General features: G+C 38.7%; 1 protein-coding gene across 2 annotated transcripts; it reads right to left on the bottom strand.

Moving 5' to 3' along the window:
- Nucleotides 1-1,067: 1,067 nt before the first annotated feature.
- Nucleotides 1,068-23,763, bottom strand: deptor (DEP domain containing MTOR-interacting protein). 2 transcript variants are annotated; one of them, XM_008432276.2, is made up of 10 exons: nt 23,389-23,763; nt 23,092-23,181; nt 19,262-19,440; nt 18,520-18,643; nt 12,237-12,415; nt 8,600-8,782; nt 7,667-7,804; nt 6,256-6,326; nt 5,966-6,070; nt 1,068-1,797 (listed from the first exon to the last, which is right to left on the bottom strand). In XM_008432276.2, exons 1-10 carry the CDS (start codon nt 23,400-23,402, stop codon nt 1,669-1,671), a joined length of 1,212 nt encoding a protein of 403 aa, XP_008430498.1. In that variant the 5' UTR covers nt 23,403-23,763; the 3' UTR covers nt 1,068-1,668. The 2 variants fall into 2 exon arrangements, with proteins under 2 accessions (XP_008430498.1, XP_008430497.1); XM_008432275.2 differs by having other exon boundaries at nt 23,092-23,184; nt 23,389-23,762.
- Between the last annotated feature and the right edge of the window lie 2,764 nt (nt 23,764-26,527).

Genomic DNA, 26,527 nt, shown 5'->3' with positions numbered 1-26,527 from the left:
GGCCTTCCTGTCAAAAACATCTAAATAGTTAAACAAACACATTAGAAGGCAAATGACACAATAATTGCACAGCTTAGTGATATTAGAGGCATAAAAATCTGACAAATCTGAAGTATTTAATGTTCTTTAAGGTCTGAACCAAGTCTATCTATTGACACAGGCAGTGTGGTTTTTAGCTCAAACAAACATGTAAACAAGTGTTGCTAAAGATTATGGCTGTACTGCATGAGCAATGAGAAACACTTAGCTACAGGTTTCTTCTAACTCAGTAAAGATTTCAGATATTATGTACCGATGGCAGCCTCTTTAAACACATTTTGGCACGGCCTAAAAGCATCCAGTAATATGTAGATGTTGTGGAGGCTGACCTTCTGACGCCACCACAGCCCAGAAGAGGATTCCCTATTCAGGTCCTTTCAAGTAGATCCCCCACAAAATATCAGAAAACCTGTTGGTGCTTCTTACAACAAAGAGAAAAATTAATTATCAAATGAGACAAAAGCTGAAACTATATAGCAAAGATAAAGTCTCACTAATTTTGGTGCAATTCAAAATGACATTAGAGTCATCCCTGTGGGCATTTGAGGTTGTGCTTAATACTCTGAGTGAGGTCAATCATTTAATAGTTGAAAATATGCAGCTTAGTTTAACTTGCAAAAGTGATTTTTTTTTTAGTTTGTCACATTATAGTAAAGTTTTTGCAAGAATAACATCTACTTTCCCTAGCATTCTTTCCCAGTGTAATTATTGATGTCCTCACATTTAAATTGTCTTTGATCAACAAATGATAAGCTTTATAGTAATAAAAGATGCAAAAAATGTACATTATCATTTGTAAAAAAAAAAAAAAAAAAAAAGAATGAGTAGTGACTGCTCAGACAACAGTTTTTTTTTTTTTTTTTTAACAAATATGACTTTTTGGTGGTGTAAATAAAGAAATCTTCAGGTTTTTTTATTTGTTTTCTTTTACTAATGCAAGCAGCACTTTTCCATTTTTTATATCTTTTTCCAAAACAAAAACACCTATACATTTAACAAATGTATCCTGATGATGTTTTTCTTAAAAAAAAAAAAAAAAAAACATTAAAAAAAGATGTCTTTCTTTAAAAAAAATAAAAAATAAAACAGGATAAAACTAAAACCAACAGCATGTAAAATGTGCATCTCTCCGTTCTGTTCAGTAGAGGGCAGTGTTGAACAGCAGGAGGAGTCTGGGGCAAAGGTCATGGAATATATTCTTGAAAGTACAAACCCATTTAGTGTCTACCCTGCTTCCCTTATGATTGCTTATCTCCACATTCTGATGAAAGGCGCTGCGCCGAGTCCTGTAACATTCATTTAAAACTCTCAGAATCAGCAAACAGATTCAGTTTGAGCACAAAACCAGGAATACAGTTAGGTAATTTTTTTTTTCTTTTCCGCCCACACTTGTGGTTGATGGGATTCTTGCTATTTCACTTCTGAAGGCAAAATAAAAAAAGAGGAACGGCCAGCAAGATGAGCCGTTTACCCAAATCAGACATCTCGGTGTCCGCTTAGATCAAACCAGATGGAATGAGAGCTTTGCTGCAGGTCGTCCATGTTTGTCTGGTGAAGAAGTTCAAAGTCCTTGTTTTATTTCCTCACTTCAGTTCGACATGTTGGTATCTTTTTTCCTGGTAGGCCTCGTCAGACTGCCGCCTCCTCCATCACCTCCATGACGATGGTCCTGGGGCCGGTCAGGATCAGGTTGCTGACGGTCCGGTAGTCGTGGCAGAGGACGTTCAGGCCGTTCACAGACACCACAAACTGACACACCTGCAGGCGGACAGGAGAGCTGCTTCAGGCTCTTTCTAAGGTGTTTTCACAGTTTTAGTTACTCTTTAAAATAAAAATTTCTTTAGCAATTGTTTTTGCTAAATAATTAGTTTAGCAAGAACACTTTTTGCAGTTATGAATACACATAAAACACAGAGATGCTGTGCGAACTGGAAAAAAAAACAAAAAAACAGCAGACGCATTGTGTTTAACATGTCAGTTTTCTGTTGTGCAAGAAAAATATTACAGGAAATATTCTTGGTTTTAGTTTTCTGACTTTACTGAACATTGCATAACGATCACAGTGGTTCTTGTAAAAATAATTAATATTTCTGGTATCGTTTAATAAAAATATAAATCAACATCTGAAACAATTGGTTGGTGGATTTCCTTCCTCCTTAGTTGCACGTTTTTTTTTTTCGTCTGATGGTTGTTTTGAATATACTTGAAACAGAAACAGTTTCAAATAGTTTCTGTAATTACACCGAAACAAAATGTTTTGGAGTAATTACAGGAAGTTATTAGTTAGTGCAGTCAATAAAAACTTTATAAATTGACATTACATCAGAGGAGTAATCTCTAACAACAGAACACCACCACTTAGGACACTTTAAATCTTGTTAAACGGGTAGTAACCAGCAAAGCGTCTAACTGAGCAAACGTTTAGGCGTAGAGAGTCATTACTGTTATCAGCAGTAACGCTATAAAAGCACGACGGCCACAGCCCAACACACTTCTTACACACATAAACCTTGAGACTCTTATCATTATTACCAAAGCTGCAACAGCGTGGCGACTGATAATAACATGACCTCATGTTTTAACCCTTTTGAACTCTTAGATGTTTAAAAACAACATTATTAGATATATATATTTTTTAAGAACGAGAGAAATGTAAAACTTTGTATTCTTATTTTGGATGCCTTGTATACAACTACACCCTAAGCTTCAATGCTGATAGTCCAAAATGTCTAAGAGACTTGTAATAAGTTAAATAGACATATTAGAGGATTACATGAGGTGAACATTTCATTCCTATGAGCTCCCTCCAGATTCAGCCCAATTCAATTCTTTATTTATTTATCCCAAAGTGAAAGTAAATGTTGCCGTAATTTATATCACCCAAGTGTCTTCAAAGAGTTGTTAGGGACTCCATGATGACATTTCCTGGAAGACAACCAATGTGCCTCATTCCCTTTTGATGCTCTTTTTGAAATCTGTCGGCTACACATCCGAACAAATGTCTGAAAGTAAGAATGCAAGAGAATAATTGTCCAAACATGCAATGTCTGAATCACAAAAACGATGAACAAAAAGAACAAATGAGATCGAACCTAGCACAGCTGCTCCAACATGCCGCCACCATGAGCAGTGCAATTCTAGAATGCAATTCTAGAAATATTGGATAATGGATGGATACTAGAGTCATGTAATTACATTTCCTTAAGTGTGAGTAGATAGCTACATCCGTCTCTAGTCGTCAACGATGGATAATATTTCCCCAAAGCCAGGCATGAGTTAAAATGTAGTCAGTGCAAAACCTGCAGTGTAAGACTGCTTATTGCCAAATCAAAAACGCTGGGTAATGGGGAAGAAACGACCAGATCAGAGGGGCTTATGGCAGCATTTCACTGTAAACTAAAGAACAAAAACAATTTTGGTTTTACTGATAAATCAAAGTGAAGGAAAGAAACGGCTGGGAAGAAAGCGAGGTGATCAACCTCCCATCTCTCTATGCATTATTAAGAAGCTTAAAAGAAACAAACAGTTTCCCTTAAGGCAATCCTCGAGGTTCTTCTTCACCGCTTCTTTCCACCAACCTGCTCAACTATCTCTGTACACATTCCTCTTGGACTCTCCCCCTGCTGCTCTTTTTCTTTTGAGCTCAGGGATTATTAGTGTTGGCAGGGGTCCAGCTGGACTCTACGGATCATTGTACCAAGAGAGTTAAAAATCTGTTTTACAGAGAGAAGGGAAAGCAAACCGTCCTCAACAAAACTAAACAGGCCGTAGATGCAGTGAGGCCTTGCGGAGAAAGAGATGATGCAGGAAAACAAAGAGTGTAAACAAAAATATATAAAATGCTACAGTGCAAACTAACAGGAGCCCTTGGTTACTGAGAAAGAAGGGGGTTTACACCAGTTTCAGGTTTATTTGGGCAAATGCTGCAGATTTGTGGACAGATTAAATAAAGACAAACCTACACTTACAAAGAGATAGATGTGACATTAAATCTCAGTCTTTATGATGTTGCATGAAATAAAATTGAAAAAAAAAAAAAAAAAACCCCAGTGTTTTCACTGAGCGGTCCAAACGCAAATCTCTGCCAGCAGTAGGGATTCTGCAGAGCGCACTGGTTTCCTGGAGACCTTGAAGTGACAACAGGAATCCAGGAGAGTCTCAACAAGAGTGTTTACCAAAAATGTCAAACTGTAACTTTAACAGCCAGTCTGATCCCGCTTGTTCCCACAATCCAGCTCAATAAAGGCAATCTGTATTAAACACCGTGGCTCTTACGTCGTCGCTAAAATTGTTTCAATTTGAACCGACAGCAGCGGCAATCTTGTACAAATTTACAATCGGGACGCAGGCTACCCGTTCGGTACACACAGAAATCTCTTGTGAAACAGGCTCATGGGGAGAAAGACAAAGATGCAAACTTTGAGATCATAATCAGGCGGTTAAACATGAGGAAAGCCTGTTAATGATTTTACAACCTGCAGCCTGAGCTCGCCCTCTCCTCTGACCTCCGGCCTGAGCTGCAGTGCCATCACTTTACAAGCTCAGACGTTTCTCTCTTAAGAATCATTACACATCACTAAAGTACTCAGGTGAGATGAAACTAGAGCAACCTTCAAGGAAATGCAAGCAAAATAAATCCACCGGGTCGTGGCTGACGAGAAACTCAACCAGTCATTGTTGACGGAGTGAGGCGGATTCGCCTGAACACAATCATTTATATTTATACTTTAGATTTCATAATGTTTACTATAATATACTAAATTATATGTCTGCAACTGAAACTATGGGATTCCTGACATGTTTCCTTTCACATGGCAGAAATACTGACTTGTAGAGAATAACTATGTATAATCACAACGGCGTTACCAAAACGCAGCAGTGTAGAAACACGTGGGATTCTTTTCAGCAGTGCAGCCTCTGTAACCTTCATACAGAATATCTCCAAGGTAATAACAGCGACCAAAGAAGAACTGACAGTTTCCTCTTTCGGTGCTGCTACCAAGACTTCATCTTCAGCTCAGTTTAACTCACATGATCTGATTTTTTTTTCTTTTTTTTTTTTTTTGTTGTTCTTCTCTCGTCTTGTTCCTTCATTTTTCATGTCGAGGCGTAGGTCCCCACTGAATTCCCAGAATTCTTAGCTGTGGCTCTTGTTGACATATTTGCATGCCAGCTGAGGCAGCAGAGGAAACATTACCCTGTTTACATTTCATTTTTCTTGGTTTTCCCCTGGGACGTGGCAGGTTCTTTGCTGTCCTTGCCGTCTTCCCTTTGCGGACAGAAGCCACAGAAACGGTTCCTCTTTTCTATTCCTGTCCAACGCTTCTCCTAAAACATTTACTTCTTAAAGAACATTTAAAAAGCATTCAACGGAGACACTATTGAAGATTAGTCGTTAGAAAATGATGTTTGAGTTTTCCCAAGTGAAAAAAAAATGCTTTTCATCGTGGTGAGTTAGATAATAATTAGTGGATATTACAAAATGACTACCTTTATCTTTATGTGAGACAGAAATGTTTCTCAGTGATTTGAATACTTTTCTTTTAAATGCATTGAAACAATCAAATTGCTAAATGTCAGGAGACCGTCCATGTTGAAAAAATATAAATGCAGATTCCAGTGCACATCTGCTAGTTAAACCATAATGGCTAGATAATTAATATACAGTCAAAAAAAGCAAGTACATATTTTTTTTCTTAGCCAATTATGCATCCACTTCTGCTTAGTGTGCACATTCTCACCAATCTGTTCTCTGTGGTCATAACTTAGATAGATAGATGTGTTTCAACTATCCATCTATCTATCTATCTATCTATCTATCTATCTATCTATCTATCTATCTATCTATCTAGATCTTATTTGCAGCAGATTTGATTTTGCAGTAAATGTTGGTTCTCTGTTGGGTCTAACCCCAGTGGATGTTTACCTTCATGCCAACTGCAGCAGCCGGTCCACCAGGATCCACCGCCTGGATGTGACAGGGTTTGCTTCCTCGCACCACGAAGCCCCAGCCCACAGCATCACCCACAATCTGAGAAATCAAAACCAAAGGGGAAATCTTTAAAATACATGAGTGCTTCTGATTGCAAACGATATGTAAATAATTTCAATTATCACACATCATCAGTGAATATTTGTCTTTCTGAGGCACACACACGCACACAGAGGACCAAAGTGTGAAAAATGTAGAACTGCTCTGTGTTTGTGCGATCGTACAGTGAAAGTCTTCTTTATAAAAGGCCCTCCTGGTGTCAGAAGCTCCTCTGGAGTCACTTGTCTTTTCACAACTGTTGAGAAAGAAACACAGAGACAAAACACATCGTTAGAGTGACAGTGAGACAAAATAAAAAGGCCTGAACACCATGGGCATGCCTGAGTGAAAACACCTTCCTGCAAACAAACAATGAGTGCATACACTGAAAACACAAACACAAATACAGAAATGATTCCTCTGCTTAAAAATGTTTGTGTTTGTCTGTGTGTAGAAAATGGGAGAATAGGTCACATACTGACAGCCAAAGGCACATTACTTCCTAAAAGAGTGCTGCTGTCCCCTTCTTTGACTTCCACTAATCAATACACACATCCCTATAACTTTATATGCAGAAATATTTTGAATTGCATCTTTTAACCTGAACAGAGAGAGAAGCATGAAAGGATGCCGTGTTTCAATGCATTTAGGTTATCAGATCATTTGATTATTGATGTAAGACAACAAACCAATAAACTGCTACAAATAAAAAAAGAAGTGCAGCTGACCAACCTTTAGATCATTTTTTTTACAAATAAAAAAAGATAAATGAAAAAAACATGTTTAATTTACTATAATCTGACATTCATGCCTCCCATTTAAAGACCAGCACTGTGGAGCTTCTTTGATCTGTCCAACTTCATAAACAGCTATGAATACATGTGACCATGAGCTCATTTTACTGTCATTACTGATCATCTGCTATGAATGCTTAGATGTTCTGTCTCACTTTTACATCATAAGATGCAAAAAATAAATGGTTTTGTGTGGAAACGTATGAACTTTAAAGTCCAAAAGCACTGCATTTAAGATAAGAGACATCTCTTGTTTATTTAAGAAACAACAGTATTTATGAAGTAATACAGTTGTGGAGGAGTTCAATGCAGGGTCAGATTATAGTACAATTTTTCAAACCAAAGCATATGTGTATTAATGACCTAGTCAAAGTCCAGATCTAAGTTCAATTAAGTATCGGTGACAAGACTAAAGGGAAAAAAACAACATACAAACTGACTGAGCTTATTGAGTAAAAGATGTGAAACATTTTGGAAACAGTATGACATTTTGCTTCACTTTATGTTGTTCTGTCACACAAAAGACAGAACAGATTTTGTTTGTAACAAATGTCAGCAAATTAAAGGATTTAGGAGTGAGAGTGGGTTAAATTTTTTCAAAAGGCAGTGTTGTTTTTTAGCTTTATACCTGTCATAATTGAGCAATGATTGATTCTCGATAACAAAATAAACTGATAAAAACACTAAGCAGAAAACTGAGCTTTAGAGACCAGGATTCTCCCATTTACACATAAACAATATCATGTATTTTATATAAATCAAAATGAACAGTGCAGCTGGTAGTGCCTCCATGCTGACCTACCGGATTTGGGGTTGCAGAGGACCGGTGGGCTGCTGCTGAGCGTTGGGCTGCTGCTGTAATAGCCGCTGCTGCCACAGCTGCTGCTCATGCTGCTTCGTCGAACTCCAACCACCACCTTAATCTCCTTAGTGGGACTCACTAACGCACAATTAAAAGGTCAAGAGGTTAAAAATGCAACTACATCACCTTGCCTGTGACATGCAGAAACATGAAAATTGTTCAAATGTAACTTTTAGAAAGTTGGAATTAAACAAAAAATGACAATTGGTATTGTAATAAAAAATGTAAAAATCACAGAAACTTTGTTTAATAAGTTATCTTACTCTGTCTTTTTAAATAAAACACCAAAAATATTTTCCATCTAAAATTTCTTTGAGATGACAATAATACATCAAATCCAAAGATGTTAGAAAAGGCCTTCACACCTGCAAACATTTGCAAAAATTTGTTGTGGTTATAAAAAAGGGAGAACTTGTTAGACACAGACCAGATTATACTGCAATAGAGGGAGGAATCAAATTATAAAATCCCAAGAAACGGGCTCTGAGGTCATGATGGGAGGCCAGTGACTGTGTGACTCTACATAGCAACACAATCAGGACTCCTCCTCTGTTATCTTTCTAAACCATGGACACCAGCATTACCAAGAGGGAGTGTGCCTCTGTTCTGGTATCTGAGTCAGCAGGAGATAAGGCAAATTAGGTAAATATGTCACTGTTTACAACAGAAGGATAGGGGTCATCGCCAACCTTTACAGCTAGATTGTTGTCTTGATATGGACACAAAAACATCTCCACAGTTAAAATGATATTAATTTACAGCTTCCCAGAAAATGTGAGGACATCTTCAATTGTCCACATGTCCTCTCACAGGAGAGGTAGACCAGGTGTGCGTCAGGCTTGGCTGGCATTAGTTCTGCGGCTCACTGGGTACCTGAGAGGAAGCTGGTGTTGCCTCCGTCCGACTGCTGCTTGCGGAGGCAGAAGGGGCTGTCGTGGCTCTCGGGGATGCCGCGGCCGCGTTCGTGGAGGAGCTCGATCAGCCGCCGCCGTCGCCGGAAGTTCATCCGGAACTGGTAGAGGAGCGGCCCGTCCACAAAGTGATGCTTGTTGGTGACTGAAGCAAAGAAAAAGTGGAAAAATTTATTTGTTTTTTCACACGACATGTAAAAACAAGCAAAAAATGAGTAAATTCACGAAGTGTGTGACCTTCTTCTGATGCTTATGTTAAAAAACCCCAGAAAAATATGACAAACACATATTTTATTAGTCTGTCATCTAAAATGATCAGATAAGACCGGTTATAACTTGACACAGTTCAAGCAGTTAAACCACAGCTGCAAAATACAACCAAAGCAAACTTATGAAACCAAAACAGGAAACAAAACATTAAAAACAGAGAGCTGCTCAGGGACTTGAACACTGCTGCTGCCTAGTCTCACCTTTTTATGCCAATGATGAAAACATTTCCAGCTAATTCAGTGCAGTTTCTGTAAAGAGTTAGACACGCAGTTTAAGGTTGGTGGTGTTGAATTTTGATTTATATTCTACCGTGTTATTGACTTGGACATTTCATGATATTCTTGTTCAGTCAGGCATTTTCACATATTTATCCTGTTTTCCACTTTGCTTCTTGGTAATGTTTTCATGGTTTCTGCGTCACGTACCATTAAGGCCTATATGTATCGTACTCTGGTAGAACAGAGAAATTTGTTCTTAGATACAAAGTTCTTTCTGTCCAGAACATTTCAAACTTCACAAGAACTTTATTATCTCCTTATTAACCTAAGCATACTCATTAACAAGAGGAAAGCAGATTGTTCTCTGCAACACCAGCAGTCCTGTAATGTGTTTCCATCAATTAATTAATTCAAATCCACTATTCGGACAACTTCATTATGTCAGGAAGTACTTTTTATGTGCAGCAGAAGAACTCTCCGTGATCCTACAGAGATCACTGATGCCTGGTATTTAATATTGTGGTTTTAGTTTGGTCTTCATGGGGCAGAGATTGCACGGAACCGTGCCTCTCAGAGTGCGTTAGCATGTTTGTGCACATTCTTCTGCCCTCCAGACACTCAGCACTGCTAAGGAGCTGGAGGACAGGAAGTGAGTCACAGAAGAGAGAACAGATGGAGAAAAAGAAGGAGCAGAAATAACTTTTTCACATGATGCAGCATCGGACCGTTGTTAGGCCCGGGCTATGAAGGCAGTCCGAATGCCCACAGGAAATGCAACATTTTGTTCCTTTATCAAATCAGTTCCATTTTTAGAGACCCTAATAATGTATGAAAGAGCATAGCATTTTGCATACAGACAAGGAGAAGTGTAATTATTTATGTAGATAGCAATCTCTAAACATCATCTTATCAGCTGACAGCGCCTTTTAAATATTTAGAATTCAAAGTAAATTTTTTTTTTATTAATCTCAAAGGAAAAATAAATGTTGCTGTATCTCATATCATTGAAGGTTCTTCAAAGAGTTGCTGTGTATAGTGATGGCTGTAGGCAGGAAGGATCTCCTGTAGAGGTCTGTATTACAACGGCTCTGAAGGAGCTTCCGACTTGAAGGACAGTTCGTTTTTCTATGACAGTCTCAGTAAGAAGATGGTCAGGGTTGTCAATGATTTTCTCGATTTTATGAAGAACTCTCCTTTGCATCGTCATCTCCAGAGGCTCCACACAGTACTTCCCAGAACAGAACCAGCCTCCTTAATCAGGCTGTTGAGCTTTTTTAGGTCTGTGGTTCTGATGCTGCTGCCCCAACAGATGACAGCAGAAGAGACGACGCTCTCAGCAGCAGACTTATAGAAGACCTGCAGCGTCTTGGTGCAAACCTTGAATGAGTCTAAAGTGTACAGAGCAAAAAGTAATGGTGAGAGTACAGAGCCCTGTGGGGCTCCCGTGCTGCTGACCACCTAGTTCCTTCAGTCTCACAAACTATGTTCTGTATGGAAGACTGCTGCATACTTTGCACATCTGAAGCAAAAACTGGCTACAATTTATTCTTCAGCCCTTAAGAGAGCTGAAGTAGAGGAGTGTGATATGTTCTACTTCTGTATTTGTCAGAAGATTCATTTGAAAAAGAAAAAAACAGCACAGTATAGATACAGTATAGACTTTCAACATGAGAGAAAAATCCCTGAGAGAAATGGGGAAAAAAAGAAAATACATTTTAATCCAATCTTCCAATCAACAGTTATGTTCCTTGCTGTAACAGTGTCTGATCTAATTAGATGCCACTTCCAAATCAAATTGTCTTTCATTTGATGAAATTGTTTGACAGAATGTAAAACATGAATGCTCTCACACAAACTGCACAAAAGGAATTTAAACCAGCTGGTGGACAAACAAGCTCACAGCCACAGAAGCCACTGAAGAACTTTGAAAACTTTGCTCTCTAATCTAATAGAGACAGAAAACCTAAAGGCCCACTGGCACACTTTGGGAAAATGTTAAAACAGCAAAGTGCCTATTATGCCAGTAAACAGGCTGATCCCCAGGCAGGTGAGGATGACTATAAACCAGAGAACAAATTTAAACGTGATCTTGGCTAATGTGAGATAAAATATGTGTCAGTGTCGACTAAGATGAGCAGAAGCGACGTTTAGGAGAATGACCAACGCAGTTTCCATATTTCAAACTTTCAGATACCACCTAGAGACTTTATTAACCAATTTTTTTATCTTCAGGTGTGATGTTTTAATAAAATATAGAAAATAAACCTGTTAAGACCTTGCTTTGAACAATGAATTTGTTCAAATAAAACAGATTGCCAAAGCTTTACATGCCAACAACGTATTTTCTTTACAATCGTGATTAAATGAAAGTTTTTGAGAGTTGGTGATCCAGCATCTATAACAGTAACCAGTAGCCAAGCTCTTACAGTCAGATGAAAAAGAAGACATACCCCACCCACCCCCCAAAAAAACACCCCCATCTTGCATTCAATTTAGTAATTTGAACCAGAAATCACCAAGTTAAGTACTGAAAACCCAAAAAGTGGTAGATGAAACGCAATACACTTTAACACATACTAAACATTTTCTATCAGGTAAAGATCAGTGTTGTGTAGTTGCTAATCATCGCTGTTTGGGAGTGGCCAAGTTTCTGCTGGTTTATCACTGTGGCCCATTCTCATGCAACCATTTCCTTAAAGGAGCGGTATTATGAGCCTGGAAAATGTTTCCAGGCACATAGTGTCCTTTTATAGTACAATCAAGTAACTACGTTATCTCCAGTTGTTATAAAAATGTTGTATATGTAAAGCATAACTTAATTTTTCAATTTGATGCCTTGAAATTGGCATCTGTCTCTTTAAGAAGCTCCTGCTGTGTCCTACACACCCCCTTAAGAACGTCATGTGAGACCAAGAATTTAGGCACCGCTGAATGTCCGCCATGAGAGATGTACAAATTAAAGTATTTTTCAAATGCGTATTAAAGGAATTGAATCAACACTCTCCATGTTTTATGATGAGGGAATAAAAATTATAACATGGCCTAAAGCTCAAACAAGTTGATTTCACATAATAAGACCATGTCAGGGTGAACATTACTTCTCCTCCTCACCATGCTGAATGATGCCATGTTCAAGCAGCCTCCGTCCCAGCTGCTCACCCTCCTCTCTGGTGGGCATCTCCGCCTCCTGCAGCAGCCAGTCGATGAACTCCGAAGCAACCAGGGCGCGCTCAAATGCCATCCCTTCTTCTTCTCTGGTTTGTATCAGGTTGTTCTCAGTGTTCATCAGCCTGTATTAGGAAAAAGGATAAAACTAGGAAATACATTCACCGACCATAATGGCTACAAAGCTATTATTACCAATGTTTTGTTTCTCAGTTTAAGGTGGGAAAATACTTAAAGGGGGAAGTGAACATTTTTAATGGAGGTAAATTCTTACAGACAAAAAACAAACATTTCAATTTCCCCTCCCTCTGAAATCCAAAGATAAATAAAATACAAGTTATCGCCATACCATAATAAAAAGTGGAGAATTAAGAATGTTTATTTGTACTCAACTAAGCCAAGATAAGAAAAAATGAGCTAAGATGAAGTACCTGAACTAAGTTAAAAGTATAACACAAGCTAAGCTAAAAGAAAAAAAAATCTTAAGACAATGCAGTGCTAAAGATAGGCTAAGCTAAAATAAGTTAAGACTAAATATGCCAAAATACACAAAACTAGAGAAAAATAAAGCAATTTAGGATAATCCAAGATGTAAGCCAAATAAAATAAATTAGGTCATGTTAAGGTAAGATAAGAAAAGCAAAGCTAAATTATAGGAGGGAAAACTAATTAAAAATTTACTAAAATAAACAACATTAAATTTAACTAATCAAAGAAAAAGTTAAGAAGAAGAAGGGGGAAATAAGCTAAACAGAAGTAAAATAAGGTAAAATTACCTAAGCCAAGCTAAAAGAAGCCAAAACTAAGCTAAATGAGATGAAAACGACAGAGACTTGAAGAATTAATATAAACTAAACTAAATTTGGTTAAACTGGGACACACTAAGCCTCATTATAACAAGAAAAAAATAGTTCAGTAAGCAAAGATTAAGAAAAATTCAGCTTAGCTAAAATAACCAAAAATATAATTCATTTGCATTCTAGAACCTCTGGACTCAAAACTATCCCTTCCCACGTTGTAGCGTTCAAATTCAGAGTCTTTCCCAGCCCAGCAGGGACACAGACAGGTTTCAGCTGAAATGCATAACAATCACTCCACTGCTCCAAGGTTACAGCGCTAAAAAACACATTTCTGTCACAAAGAACATGACTGAACAAAAAAAGGGTGAAGGCGATGCTAAAATGTATCTGCTAAATTAAAAAGGACTTTAGCAGTTGGTATAAAACACTCGCTCAAAAATAAAGAAAATACAATTTAAACATTTTCCTTCTGGTGTTTACTTTAGAAAATTACCAACTTACTTTTGTAAGTCAATTAAATCAGCTTAAAGTAGAAGTGTGTGTTCTGAGTTGAACTGTGTGACACACAGAGAACTAAAAATAAAGTGACACACACCTATGAAGAATCTTTTCTCCTGCTGCTGTTTAGCATGTACGCCCATAAACTAATCATCTACCTGCTTAAATTATATAAGACATGCAAGTCATTGCAGACACATTGCGCTTTTGTTGCATCATTTGCACGTGTCAAAACATGTTCTAGTGAGAAACTGTAGCATTAAACTTTATGCCTCTCTGCCTGTTGGCTGTTATTTGCAGAGTCAAAGTAAATTTCTGCAACCGGTTTTAGCTCCTAAATATTAATTGCTGTATAAACATGTATACACCTGCTCTGGCTGCAGGGGGGAGGGGGACACCCAGCAACTGGTGACCAGTTAAGAGAGATCCAGCTGACTAGAATAACCAGTGCTTCCTGCCTGTGTGACGACTGAACAGGTAAAATGTAAAAGACATTGCATGTTTCACAGCTGTCGATGAAAAGCAACAAACACAGAGCCAAAACATGACCGAACAAAAGAAATTAAAGTGAACTTTGAATGAGTTTGCCAACTTTCCATTTCCTGTTCTCAAAATTGAGTGATTCATCTGCCGTTTGTTGGGGCATTTAAAAAAGTAGTAGCAATTTTTTATAGCCCAGCAGAAAATATATTCATTTTCCACAAGACAGATGGTCGTAGGTATGGGGACATTTTGCACTAATCAGTAAATGCAGAAGGCTGGTTTAACTTGGGGAAAGGACTTAATTTAGTCAAAGGAGGCCGGCTTCTGTGTTGTTGGTTAGGCAGAGTGGGATCCTAATGAATCCAATTTGAACCAAATGAAACCGTACTCAGGTGCATTAACAAGCCTTCATTCTGCAAAAAGCTTCAAATTACCACAGGCACTTTGTTCTGTCGTCTTAGTTTGGTTCGATCCACTTTGTAATGACAGTTCAGAGAAAGCCAGAGGCCCTGATGACGACGGACCAATGCCCTCATTACACATCGCCTGGGGACACAATTTATCTGCCAGATTTGGACCCAGAGTTGCGAAAAAAAAAGTAGAGCTGGAAGCATTCAGGGATTAACATGTGGAGGGAAATTAGTACGTTTAAACTCAATGTAACAAAGACTTTTTCCCAAAGTCAAAACACAAATGTCGATTCATTATTACCATGAAACCTGAAAGATTGAATGCTGTTTGATCCACATCAACCTTTAAACTCAACAGACTGTGTTATGCTAGCTCAAATGCATTAGCTCAAAGTACTGCACTTTGTACTTAAATAGAAACTTAAGCAATGCAACGCATTATTCATCTCCTGAGACCTTAAATATTGTGCAAATACTGTGTTTGAATGGAGAATGATAACAGAAAATGGGACACTTGGGTAACTCTGGCCTGCAGATGCTCTTAGCTATTCATTCGGCAGCGCTCACTCCAACGCACAACAACGACTCTATAGCCATGCAAAAACTTTCAGCAATGTCGGTGTCGTGTTCAGGGTCACTGAGTGGGTGAGCGAGAGGTTCTAAAAGTTAAATATAAGGAGAAGATTTCTTTGAGGGCTTGGTGGTAGAAGCAATTTCTTAACATACCTGATTTTGATGCACAATTTAATTGGACCAAATCACGTTCTTTCTCTGAATGAATGTTTAAAGAAAAAGCTCAATTTACAAGATTTCCACCTTAAAAGCAAATACTTACACAGCCTCAATACAAAGTACACTAAGACTGACTTGTAAAAACTCAGAAACGGCAAGCTTGGATTGATTAATGAAAGTTATGTCTATAAATCAGATATATTTATTCTAATTAGGTTTTACTGTGAGATGTTGAGGAAAGGTTGAGTCAAAGCAGTTATGTAAGGAGCTAATGTTTCTTTGTTTCCCATTTTCTCCTATTGAATGTCTTTTGTTTTTACAAAGTTTAGTCCAACTTGCAACCATTCACTGTCCCGCACCACACCACAAAATGCTTCTATTCACAGGAAAAGATCCGGATAAAGATGTCAAACTAACTACATTTGTGCAAACTTGACCCTTTTAAGAATAATTGAATCACTGAAATGCTTGATTATGTTCTACAAATATGTTCACAGAACTCTTTGACTCTCTCTATACTTTTAGGATGTAGTTTCTACCCATGATAATCAGTCATTTTAAGAAAAAACAGCCTCCATCTGCAGTGGAAAATATATGCAACCATCAGTGGAGCATGTCAGTGAGTGCGGTTCACCGAGGTTAGCAAAGACTCTGACTAAATTGCAGCTTAAGGAATGCATTTTTTTTCTGATGTCGTTTTGACAACCAACAATCCTCGCTGCGGCAAATTAGCTTAGCAAGTGCCGTTCAAGTAAAGTGGACACGTGTGGATCTTCGTAAGCGAGGAAACGGTTGCTTCGTGATCACACGTGGCCAAAACGTGGCATGCAAGGCTGAACACATTTATTTTGTCACCAAGTTACATAACAGATATGTCCATACCAAAAACAGAAAAAAAGGAAAGAAAAAAAAAGACACAAAGATATAAGGAAGAAAGAAACCAGTGTGTTGAGAAAAAAAAATACTCATAGTCCTCCCCACAAGATTTAGAAACTGCTGTTAAAAACCAGATCTGTCTGCTGCCTGTGTTTGGAGACTATTTATGTTGTTTTGAGATTTGACAAAATAAGAAATAAATGCATGTATGAGGACAACTGTTTTTGTTCCAGTGGAAAGCTTTGTGGAAATGGTACTTAACATAACAAACTGTATGCTCACGTAGTTTACATGCAGCAGAGATTTTGCAGCTGCAGAAAAATGTCAATGCCGTCTTACTAAACAAAAAATAAAAAAACGATGTAGCTCACAGGATTAAAATGGGTGTCAAGCAGGACTGAATCACTGTGTTCGTGTGTTTCGTTGCTCTTGTTTGGTTTGTTGTCATAATAAATGAAATGATTCTGATTTGGTTACATAAACAAACAAAAGCTTGACTTGTGAAAAAAAAAAAACTAAACTTTCCACAGGAAAAAAAAAAAAAAAAGTGGTTCATTCAAGCTGCAAGAAGTCAAGCGAGAGCAAGACTTCATAAGGCTTTGCTGTATGTTTGAAATGTTGGCAGCCTTCTTCAAGATCTTAGAGTCAAAACAGAGCTCTGCTTTCTCCTGGGAAAACAGTGAGAGACAACTGCAAACAGGAAGTAGGAAAACCCACATCACCTAAATGACAAACAAGTGTACAAACTGAAAGCTTTTTCTCCATGTCTACCAATGCTTTAATTGTAGCCTTAGAGTAATTTGAGTTACCAAACAAGCGTGTAAATGAGTGTGAGAGTGGTGCACCATGGCAATTGCATAAACATGCAGCTTTAAGACCGGACTTGACAGCTGTGTCCTCTTCCACTATTTCATTCTCTTACGCAATAGTGAAGTGTATGGGTGTGAACATGTGTGTGTGTGTATTCCCAGAGATGCTAAAATAATAATAATAATTAAAAAAAACAGGTCTGTGATTAGAAGTGTGTGCCACTTCAGCTACAGGCACAAAAACACAGCTTGCTTGTATTCCTGGGCACGAATGCGCTCGCAGCGATTTCCAAAATCAAAAATGTACAGTAGATACAAAGTTGATGACAAGCAGAGTCGTTCGTGTTTACGGTGTTCTGTAAACAAAGCTCTTGCACGGACAAAACCAGTGCGTCATCGCTCGGTAAAGATGCTTCCAGTCATTTCTGCCCCCCCCCCAACACTCCTTTCACTCTCCCCAAATTTGCAGGCTTTTATCTCGGCCAAGCTGAACTCTGTGTCCTAATTTAGCGAAAACCATTTACAACTGAACTAATTCTCAGAAAAACATGGATGATGCTTTTTCTTCCTGATGTAGTCAATCAGCAGAGCATCAACAGTAGTGTAGATGGACAAAAAAAAAACAGGAGCGCATAAACATGCGCTCCTGAGTGGTCATTCACTATTCATCAGATAGTGAAAGGAGAAAAAACTCTTTCATCCTGTAGCTCAACGATTGATGTTTTAATAAGAAATGTCTGAGTACAAGCCCAAGTATCACATTGGGGAAACGATCACAACATCTTTGTGATGTTGTGATCACAAAGATGTGAGAGGGAATCACAAAATGTAACTCTTGGTTGTTTCCTCTACTGTCTGTGATAAATACTTACATTTCTCTAAATTAATGGCCGTTACAGTTTATTTGTTTCGCAAATCATCTTTTCAGCTTTTTAAAAGATGAAAGACGTTCCCAATGAGAGGAAGACTGTAATGCCTGCTTCAGTTTCCCGTTTGTCTGGGTCATTTAGCTTAGCTTAGATTCAAAAGCTCTTTATGTAGGAGAAAGCTGTGCAGAAAGCAGCAGAAACACTAACCTTAAGTTTAGCAACCTTCAAAAAGCAAAGTCTTTGAAGCATGAAAACAAGTTTTTGCTTCACACAATTAACATTTTGTTTGCTGATCTCATCCAGGCTGCTACCTGTAACAACACCTGACCTAGACTGAAAGTATTGAATATTGATTGCTGATAATCAGACAATGCAAAATTTCGATCTTGGTTCCACCACGTCAGTCACCCGTATTTATGCAATCACTGATAGGAAATTGTTTAACTATTAAATATATCCTGTTTGATTAAAAAAAAACTGGATAATTCCCCCTGTTTTCAATCTTTAAATTAATCTAAGTTCTGAAAAGCTCACTTACTGCATACTATGAGGCAGCTATTGATTGTTTTTTCCCTAAACTCTGTCAATAACTAAAATAAGTGTGTTTTTTCTCATCAAATGCAGTACCATTTCAGGAGAAATGCATGCTAAACAGACTAAAGCCACATGTCGTTTATCCCTTCGTTTTCTCGCGTAACAGCATCAGACACGGTTGCATTAGCATGTGCATGTGTTCTCATGTGCGTCCATACTTTTCATATAGCCTCTGTCCCCTCATGAAGACCTTGGCTTCGCTGTCCAGTGGGAATGTGCCGTCGTCCTTTCTGAAGCGGTACAAGAGCTTCATGTCTTTGAACTCCCGGTGCTCGTCACACACTGAAAGCACACAAAGGGGAAAAAAAATTTAAGTTAGAGTCTGAACATCTTACTGGCAAAAAACTAAAGAAGTAGAGGAGTGTCTGAATCACAGTGCCTCTGTGATTCAGGAGTAGTGGAAGAACAAGGCAGCTGTAGTTGGACTAAGCCAAACAATCTTGACTTACAAGTCAGTCTACATTCAGATCCTCATCTATGCTCATAAGATATCGATCAGGACCTAAAAAAAATTTTATGCATTGAGATAACCCAATATACGTCAGAGAGTCAGTAGGTAGGTAGATACCTGCATATCACCCCTTAATGCCATGATGCTCATACAAGATGACTTTGTGTGATCACTTATAAAAACATTTTCTAAAAGGTTGATATAAAACTGTTCCTAACAAGACTATTCCTGTCCGTCTCTGTAGTTTGGTCAAATGTAAAGCAGATAGAGGAGCCACTGTTTTTAAGCCAAGTTGACCGAGAGAACATGGAGAATCATCCATTAGGACATAACGCTTGTTCCCAGAAAATGTCAAGTGAAGCCCTCACTGTGAAAAGACACACCAGCCATTAATACCCAAGATTAACTCACCCAACCTTTCTCTGGGATACACAACATTTCAGCCTCACCGTGGTGAACAATGCTCTGGTCCAATAGTTTCTGCATGATCTTAATGGCCGTGTCCCGGTCTGAGGCTTCCTTATGTTCGATTAGCCAATCGATGAGCTCCTTGGCGACGAAGCAGTTCGGGTAGGTTCGAAGGTGGTGCCTCCGGTCCTTGATCACCTTCCCCTCATGGAGCCGCAGCCTGGAGACAAACGAGCAGCAGAGGAAATGTGATTGACGCTCGATTCCTAGAAAGTAAGACAAGAATCTTTCCGCTCTATTTTTAACAGTTAGTAATTCGTGATTTTGTTCTGACAGGCAGTTAAATCACAAGCTGGTGAACCTTATCTCTGATCTCTGGACATCATTACATTTCCTGTTTGGGTTGAGCAGCATTATGGTCACTAAATCCAACATCCCTATCAGAGCAAACAGAGAGTTAGTTGAAGAATAACCTGAACACTAAAACTTTCATAACATTTGGCAGAGCATGTGTCTTTTCTGGGCTCATGGTGGACGTATGGAGCTGAAACACCATTTTCAGGGAACTACAATGCATCTGTTTCAATCTTAAAAAATCATGACCTCATAATGCTTCAGCAGCTCCCCTAGATTCCGGTTTCCCACCATCTCCCTGTCCTCGACCTGAACCAGAGTGTTTTGAATCGGCTTTAGCCAGGCTTCCTGCAGCTAGCTCGATCCTCCATGCTGTGTCTGTGTGCAGCTGGCCAGCATCACTCTGAATTAGCAATGACAGCCGGCCTAACTGTTCCGCCAAATCTGCATGATGGGCAAACAATCGTGGCTAACAATTCACAGACCTCAGATCTAATCTGGTGTTTCATCTGCCTTTTTTTCCACAACTTCTGAAAGGTTCTGACTGTTATTCTTGAAAAATAACCTCCACTAAAGCTGGAATGTGAATTACTAAAGTTGGAAGTTTATCAGCACATCAGTGAATGACTTCCTGACTACTAATATCTTGATTTCAAATTTAATTGCTCTCAATGCTCCCCAATGCATTTTGAGACGGCGCTACAATGTCCCTATTCATGAAAGAACGAGCTGGTCACAAGACTTCCTGGATCTGCTGCATGTCTCTGTAGGCCCCGATAACTTTCCTTAGGCCAAAATGAGTGAGAGATGTATGTGCTGATACACTAGCAGCAATCCTATCAGCCACTTCACTGTTATCAGTTCAGGAACTGAGAGGCATGTGTTGCAAGAGACTGGGCTCGAGACAAAAAAAAAATTAACAAATAAAGGTGTGGACTCCGCAAACTCCTTGTTTTTAATAGAAGCAGTTTCACAGCCCTGTCTAATTCCTCACAATTTCTTAAAATACTTCAAACTAAGCTACGCACTCAAGCTAAGCTCACATTGAGCACCCAGCTGTCTAGTGTTTGCTTGTGTTGTACAGTGTAACAAAAGCTGCTTCATTCAACCAAAACAGAGCACTGAGCTTCGTGCAGAGATCAGCATTTTACCAGGCTCACCGCAACAACATGATTGTACTGAGCAGGTAAAACTTTTTACCCCTGACACGGGTAACAGGATGTTAGCATCTGATTATTTGGATTTATAGGCACATTTAACGGGGGAAAATTATTATTTAAATTGAATATCAATCATTTTCACACTTTAAAGACAGTGACAAATGTATACATCTATTTAGTTAGGTGGGGAGATCCTACTTTAAAATGTTAGTTTTTAGCAGGATCAAAATTATTACTATCCATATTAATTGACCTGAAGCCTTTTTAAATGTGTACTTTATTTTTCAAAAGTTGATCCAAGTTTCTGGGAAACTACTGCAGCTAAACACGGTGAGTAGGATGGTAAGGGAGGTAACACAAAATATCACCAGAGCTCATTGTTAGAGAATTACACAAAAGAAAACCATAAATTGTTAAGTCTTTGCATTGATAATAGAAAAAAACCCAACAATTCTGTTCTACCATCACAAACAAAAACATGGTGAACTCTATTAAGCTAACTGGAGCCATGTGCCTTGGTAGGATGAGAGCAATGAAGCCTTTCAGCAACAAACACTACAGACCCACCTGTATGATCATGAAAGCACTTTATGTCCACTGTTATGTATGGTAGAGACTCTGTGATGCTGTGGGCTTGCGTCTCTTCTGAGGTCACTTGAAGCCTTGTAGAGTACATGGCATCTTATTTGGATTATGTAATATTTCAAATCTACTGAACTCATTCTATTGGAGACGCAATCAGCCACAAATCTGAATCTGACAATTTGCCTTTGATTGACTACAAAATCATCAGCTAGCAGCATTTGATGCATTTTTTTAGTTTAACCTAAAACTCATTAACAACATAGGAGCATAAGATACACAAATTGGGAAGATTGTGTTACTCCTAAAGAATCAGCAGGATGTCATTTCTATGTGTTACAGTCCTTAAAAAACATCACTTTTGAACATGTTAAGTGACAGGTGACGTCTCAAAGAAAATTAATGATCACTGCTTCTCTCAGCAGCAAACTGATTCAAAATAAATTACTATAAAAAGACACAAAATTGCTCTCTGTATGATCTAGTCTTACTATATGTCATAGGAGTAAACAAATGGCTATACTGTTGGCAAGAGCGCATTGTAAAGATGGATTATTTCTCACCTCTGAAAAACAAACAAACAAACAAATTTGAGATTATTATTTTTGTATGTGTAAGATAACTTGTGCAAAAAAGATTTTAGGTTTGTTTTTTTTTTCCAAATCTTTGCCAAATGTGCCAGTACGGGCCAATGTATACGGTTTAGGTGAGGGATGAGGCAGTCCATTAAAGATAAGATGGAGTGAGCCAAGGTCTAATTTTATTTTTAAAGAGGGGCGAACAAGATCTTACACAGGCAGTTGGAAACACGCATCAAGCGTCCAGAACAGGGACCGCTATCCAAAGCAGCTCTGCATTCACTGACACCAGCGATGCAGCCAACTGGCAGCGTTAGCATACAGCTGTGCCAGAAATCCGAACACACACAAACACATGCATGCTGCACACAACATACAGTTATAAACACAGGAACTCTCTCAAGAGCAAAAGAAGAGCACACTGCATTCACCTTGTAGAATGTGCAGAAAAGGAAACTATTAATCTCTGAAATATTATGCAACTCCTTAAGTGGGTGCCTCTGCAGAAAAATAAATAAATAACACCACTTACACCCATTTGGATAAAAACTTTTCACCAGCATGCCTGTTTCCTTTTAGTTCAACTGGGAGGCTGAAATTCCAGGCATTGGTGCCATGCTTCCCTACTGAGCCTCTATTCATCGCTGAGGTCATGAGGCAGTGAAAGCCAGGGTTCTGGAGCCTCTCTTTATATACAGTAGGCCTGAGGTTTCAGACTGTCAACAACTCCACCAGGGGTATTCCTATATGATTCACTGACAGCGGCGATAGGCAGGGATTATGGTATGTTACTGCAGCTCATAGGGAACTGTATCAGTGGAGCAACCCAAAAAAAAAAAAGAAAAAAAAAAGGAGGGAGTTATGCAACCCTGCAGAAGGCAGCAATTACAACACTAAGATTTCTATGGATGTGCATGTATGGATGTCTTTGTTTGACTCAGCATGCTGCAGTAAGGCTGCTCAATCTGGCTGTAGTTGCATGGAACATTATATAAAACATGTTTACCACAGCAGAGTGTCTTGTTCTGTCATGCCTTTTTTTTTTTTTTTTTTTTTAGTCTCTTTCCAGGAGAATGCAGGAGGAGATAAGGACCTAAATTATTTGCGACGGTTCAAATGTGTTTAGGATTCACGCTGGAGGTGCAGCAGAGATTAATACACAAGTGTGTGTTGTTGGGGCAGGGCTGAGAGACCCACCTTAGCTGCTCTCCGGTGACAAGCACCTCAGCCAGCCGCTCCAGTTCGGCTGCCTTCTTCTGCATGGTGGTCCCGATCCGGTCCATCGCTCTGCTGAAAACAAAAGGCGCCAGACCACAATAACATTGTGTTAATCGAGACAAGCCCGTTGTCTCAGTCCGGACTGCTGTGAGAAAGAAATGCTGGCAAAGCTGAAAATTAAATGTCCGTCAGAGGCGTTTCAACTTGCAGAAAGAAAGTAACAAAGACATGCCTTCGGATGATGCACGCTGCAGTCACACCTGGGGTTCTACTTACCCTTCAAGCACCATGGAGAGCGAATTGATTAGATTATTCCTCGAGTAAATTTTGAAATGATAATTATTCCATGTGAGGAGAAAACTGGGAGTCACAGCAGCAGCAGCAGCAGCAGCAGCCCCATCAACATATATCCACGTTTGACCTCAGAAAGCATCCTCCCCCCCAAAAAAATTATATATATAAAAAAAAAAATCAGCTCCTTAATGAATGCACTCCTGCACCGCACCTTAACAGCTTCTCTTCTAAATTTCAATCCGAGTTGTTTGGACGCAGTGCAACTGGAACAGCTCTGTCCTTTCAGAGCGGCTGTCTGAGCGCGGTCTGTTACTGACACTGTCACACCACAAGGCGTGAACACACGCTTTCCTCCCCGCACAGCGCACACAAAGCCCCCGCATTGGGAGGACTCTGCTGGCGTCACGGGGGGAGTTAACCGGAGAGGGCGGGGTCAAGTGAGGGTGAGCTCCATTCCGACACCGTGTGGGTATAACAGGTTTGTGGGGCTTGGACAAAAGTCATGTCACTTTTATGAAGTTTTCAAATAAAACAAACCAAATAAAAGTAAATTAAATTAAAGTTTTTCTGTTTTTTTTTTCAAAACACTTTTTTAACAGGAACGACTATAAGTTGTTCCTCCATTTAAATAATGTGTCACACACCACAGAAATATCCAATCATTTCATCCAGTTCATTTTTAGTTGAGTCATATTCACCTATAAATAGAGAACAATATCCCTGTACATGCAGGCTGCCTGCATGGTTTGCACAATATGGCAGAACATGCAGAGACATGAAAAAAACTGCTGACTGCTACTGTACCTGAACACAGACCCATAACATGGACAGCTTGTGTCATCAACCTTTCAAATTTTACATTCATACACAAAGAATTAAAGCTAGTACAGTGTTTGATTTTAGAGGGTAACATTTCTGTGGAAGGTTTCCACTTTGTAAGGATGACATCATCCGAGTTTTCATTATTATTGGCTGCTTTCATTCCAGTCAACTTGCACACGTTTTTAATCTGCAGAGTAACTTTGGTCATCTTCACTGATTTCAAGCAGAAATGTATTAACTGAAATAAATGTGAAATAGTGAGGAATATATTAAAACATATTGCTGATATATGCTCTTAAAACATATTTGTCAAATCCTTCATTTACCGCAGCTGTTGGACTGTAGGTGGAGCCGTCATCTACCAATCAGATCATTGTTAGTTTGAGGATAGTCAGCAACTCCACCAGGGATTTAACTGAAGAGCTACATTGTTGCCTCAGTGCTGTCTGGTGACCTGCAAATCAAATACTTAGAGACGTTTTTAGGTCCTTCTCTGAGTCATACACAGCGTCCTGGGTGTTGAAATTGTCAAACTCATTTCCCTAGTATTCCCTCCGAGACAGACAGAGAAGCCTGTTGAAAAGAAGTTTGAGAAAGGATTTTGACCACATTGGTGTAAATGCATAATCCCAATTTATAGGCGGTTTTGTGGTGGACCTACACAAAGTACCCTGAAATAAAGACGCAGAAGGAAAAATATGCATGATTTTGAAAATTGCTTTACATGGATGAAATTTTGTAGTCATGTCAGGCATCAGACCTTGGACTCCAAGCCTTGAAAAGTAGCCAACAAGTACATTTTAACAACAAGTGCTTTGTGCGACTCTGACATTTGTTTGTTGTTTGTCTCCTGCTGGGAAAGTTATGCTCTCAGCTAAATTACAGCATCCCAGAGAGAGGTTGGCGCTGCAGGCTGGAGTGTTTCTCAGTGTGTGTTTTATTTGTTAACCACTCATTGTGTTGCCTGTGTGCTGCTGCTCTTCGGGTTTTGTCACTCAGCATGAATCATGTTCAAGAAGTACACGTCTTCTATCTTGAAAATATGAAGTTTGCAAGCTTTTTTAAAATTCCATCCTATTGTTTTCTATGGTGCAGAGTGATGTAATTTTCCACCTTCATCTTTCCTGGTCTCTGCTTTTAGCGTTTGAGCTTGTAGCAGGATAGAAACTTTGGATGACTGAAGCATTTCTGCAGGCTTTTGCACAAATATTTTACAACCTGCAGAGCCTGTTCCCTACAACAACATATTTCGGTAACACTTTATTTGAAGGGGTGTGCATAAGACTGACATGACACTGTTCAAAAACATGACATAACATCTGCCATGAACATATAGAAGTCTTTATGAATGTTTATGACAGTTGTCATGAAGTGTCATTTGGTAAATAATGAAACTTTTAATGCAAAGTTGCTCTAAACGTTGCATTGAAAGTCCATTAAAAGTGGCAACTTTGCATTAAATTATCATAATTTACAAAATCATGCAAAGTTGGCACTTTTAATGGACTTTCAATGTAACTTAGAGCAACTTTGCATTAAAAGTGTCATTATTTACCGAATGTCATTTCATGACAACTGTCATAAACATTCATAAAGACTTCTTTATGTTTATGACAGCGTCAGTCTTATGCACACCCCTTCAAATAAAGTGTTACCCAGATTTCTCTAAAAGATTATTCATTTCAGTTTGTATTGTGCAAATATCTCATAAATTGATTAAACAAAATATAAATTTAATTATAGATTCTCTTTTCTTCAGGTACAAACAAAGGGTGTTAAAATTTTTATTCCATGCAGGTATTATTAGGTTGCATGGTGGCACAGCTGGATTTGCCATGACCTTGCTGCCAGAAGGTCATAGCCGTGTCTGTATCCTGACCTTGGTTCCCACATGCATAGAGTTTTCATGTTCTCTCTCTGAGTACTCCGACTTCATCTTACAATCCAAAAGACATGACTGCAAGGTTAAATTGCTACTCCAAAATTGCCAGTGAGTGTGCGTGTTCATGTATTTTTTTATCTGCCATTTAGAGAGCTAGTTTTATTTCTTCCACATAATAATACTTTTTTGTGCTTTTAAGCATGTCTGAAATACATGAAATAAGTAAAAAGAAAAAGTTTAAACAAATACAAAAATTTCACCTGTTAGTTTTCTTTTGTATTCTACACTTTCTTTAAAAAAGCACCTTCTTTAAAGTGGAATGAACCTGAACTGTGCATTAAAATTCTAAATGCAATAGTGAATCGCACCTTAGTTTTCAAAGAAGGAAGTTTATGTGTTCTTGGTGCTATCTAGTGG

Source organism: Poecilia reticulata, linkage group LG16 (genome assembly GCF_000633615.1).
Source record: "Poecilia reticulata strain Guanapo linkage group LG16, Guppy_female_1.0+MT, whole genome shotgun sequence".
NCBI classification, from domain to species: domain Eukaryota; kingdom Metazoa; phylum Chordata; class Actinopteri; order Cyprinodontiformes; family Poeciliidae; genus Poecilia; species Poecilia reticulata.
This window is presented reverse-complemented; position numbering and strand designations above follow the sequence as displayed.

What these genes read in the sequence shown, in the direction of transcription:
- deptor (XM_008432275.2), bottom strand. An exon ending in CAACACCAGCTTCCTCTCAG is followed by an intron (nt 7,805 to 8,599) that starts GTACCCAGTGAG and finishes ATTGTGCGTTAG; the next exon opens with TGAGTCCCACTAAGGAGATT. An exon ending in CTGCTGCAGTTGGCATGAAG is followed by an intron (nt 1,798 to 5,965) that starts GTAAACATCCAC and finishes GTCCGCCTGCAG; the next exon opens with GTGTGTCAGTTTGTGGTGTC.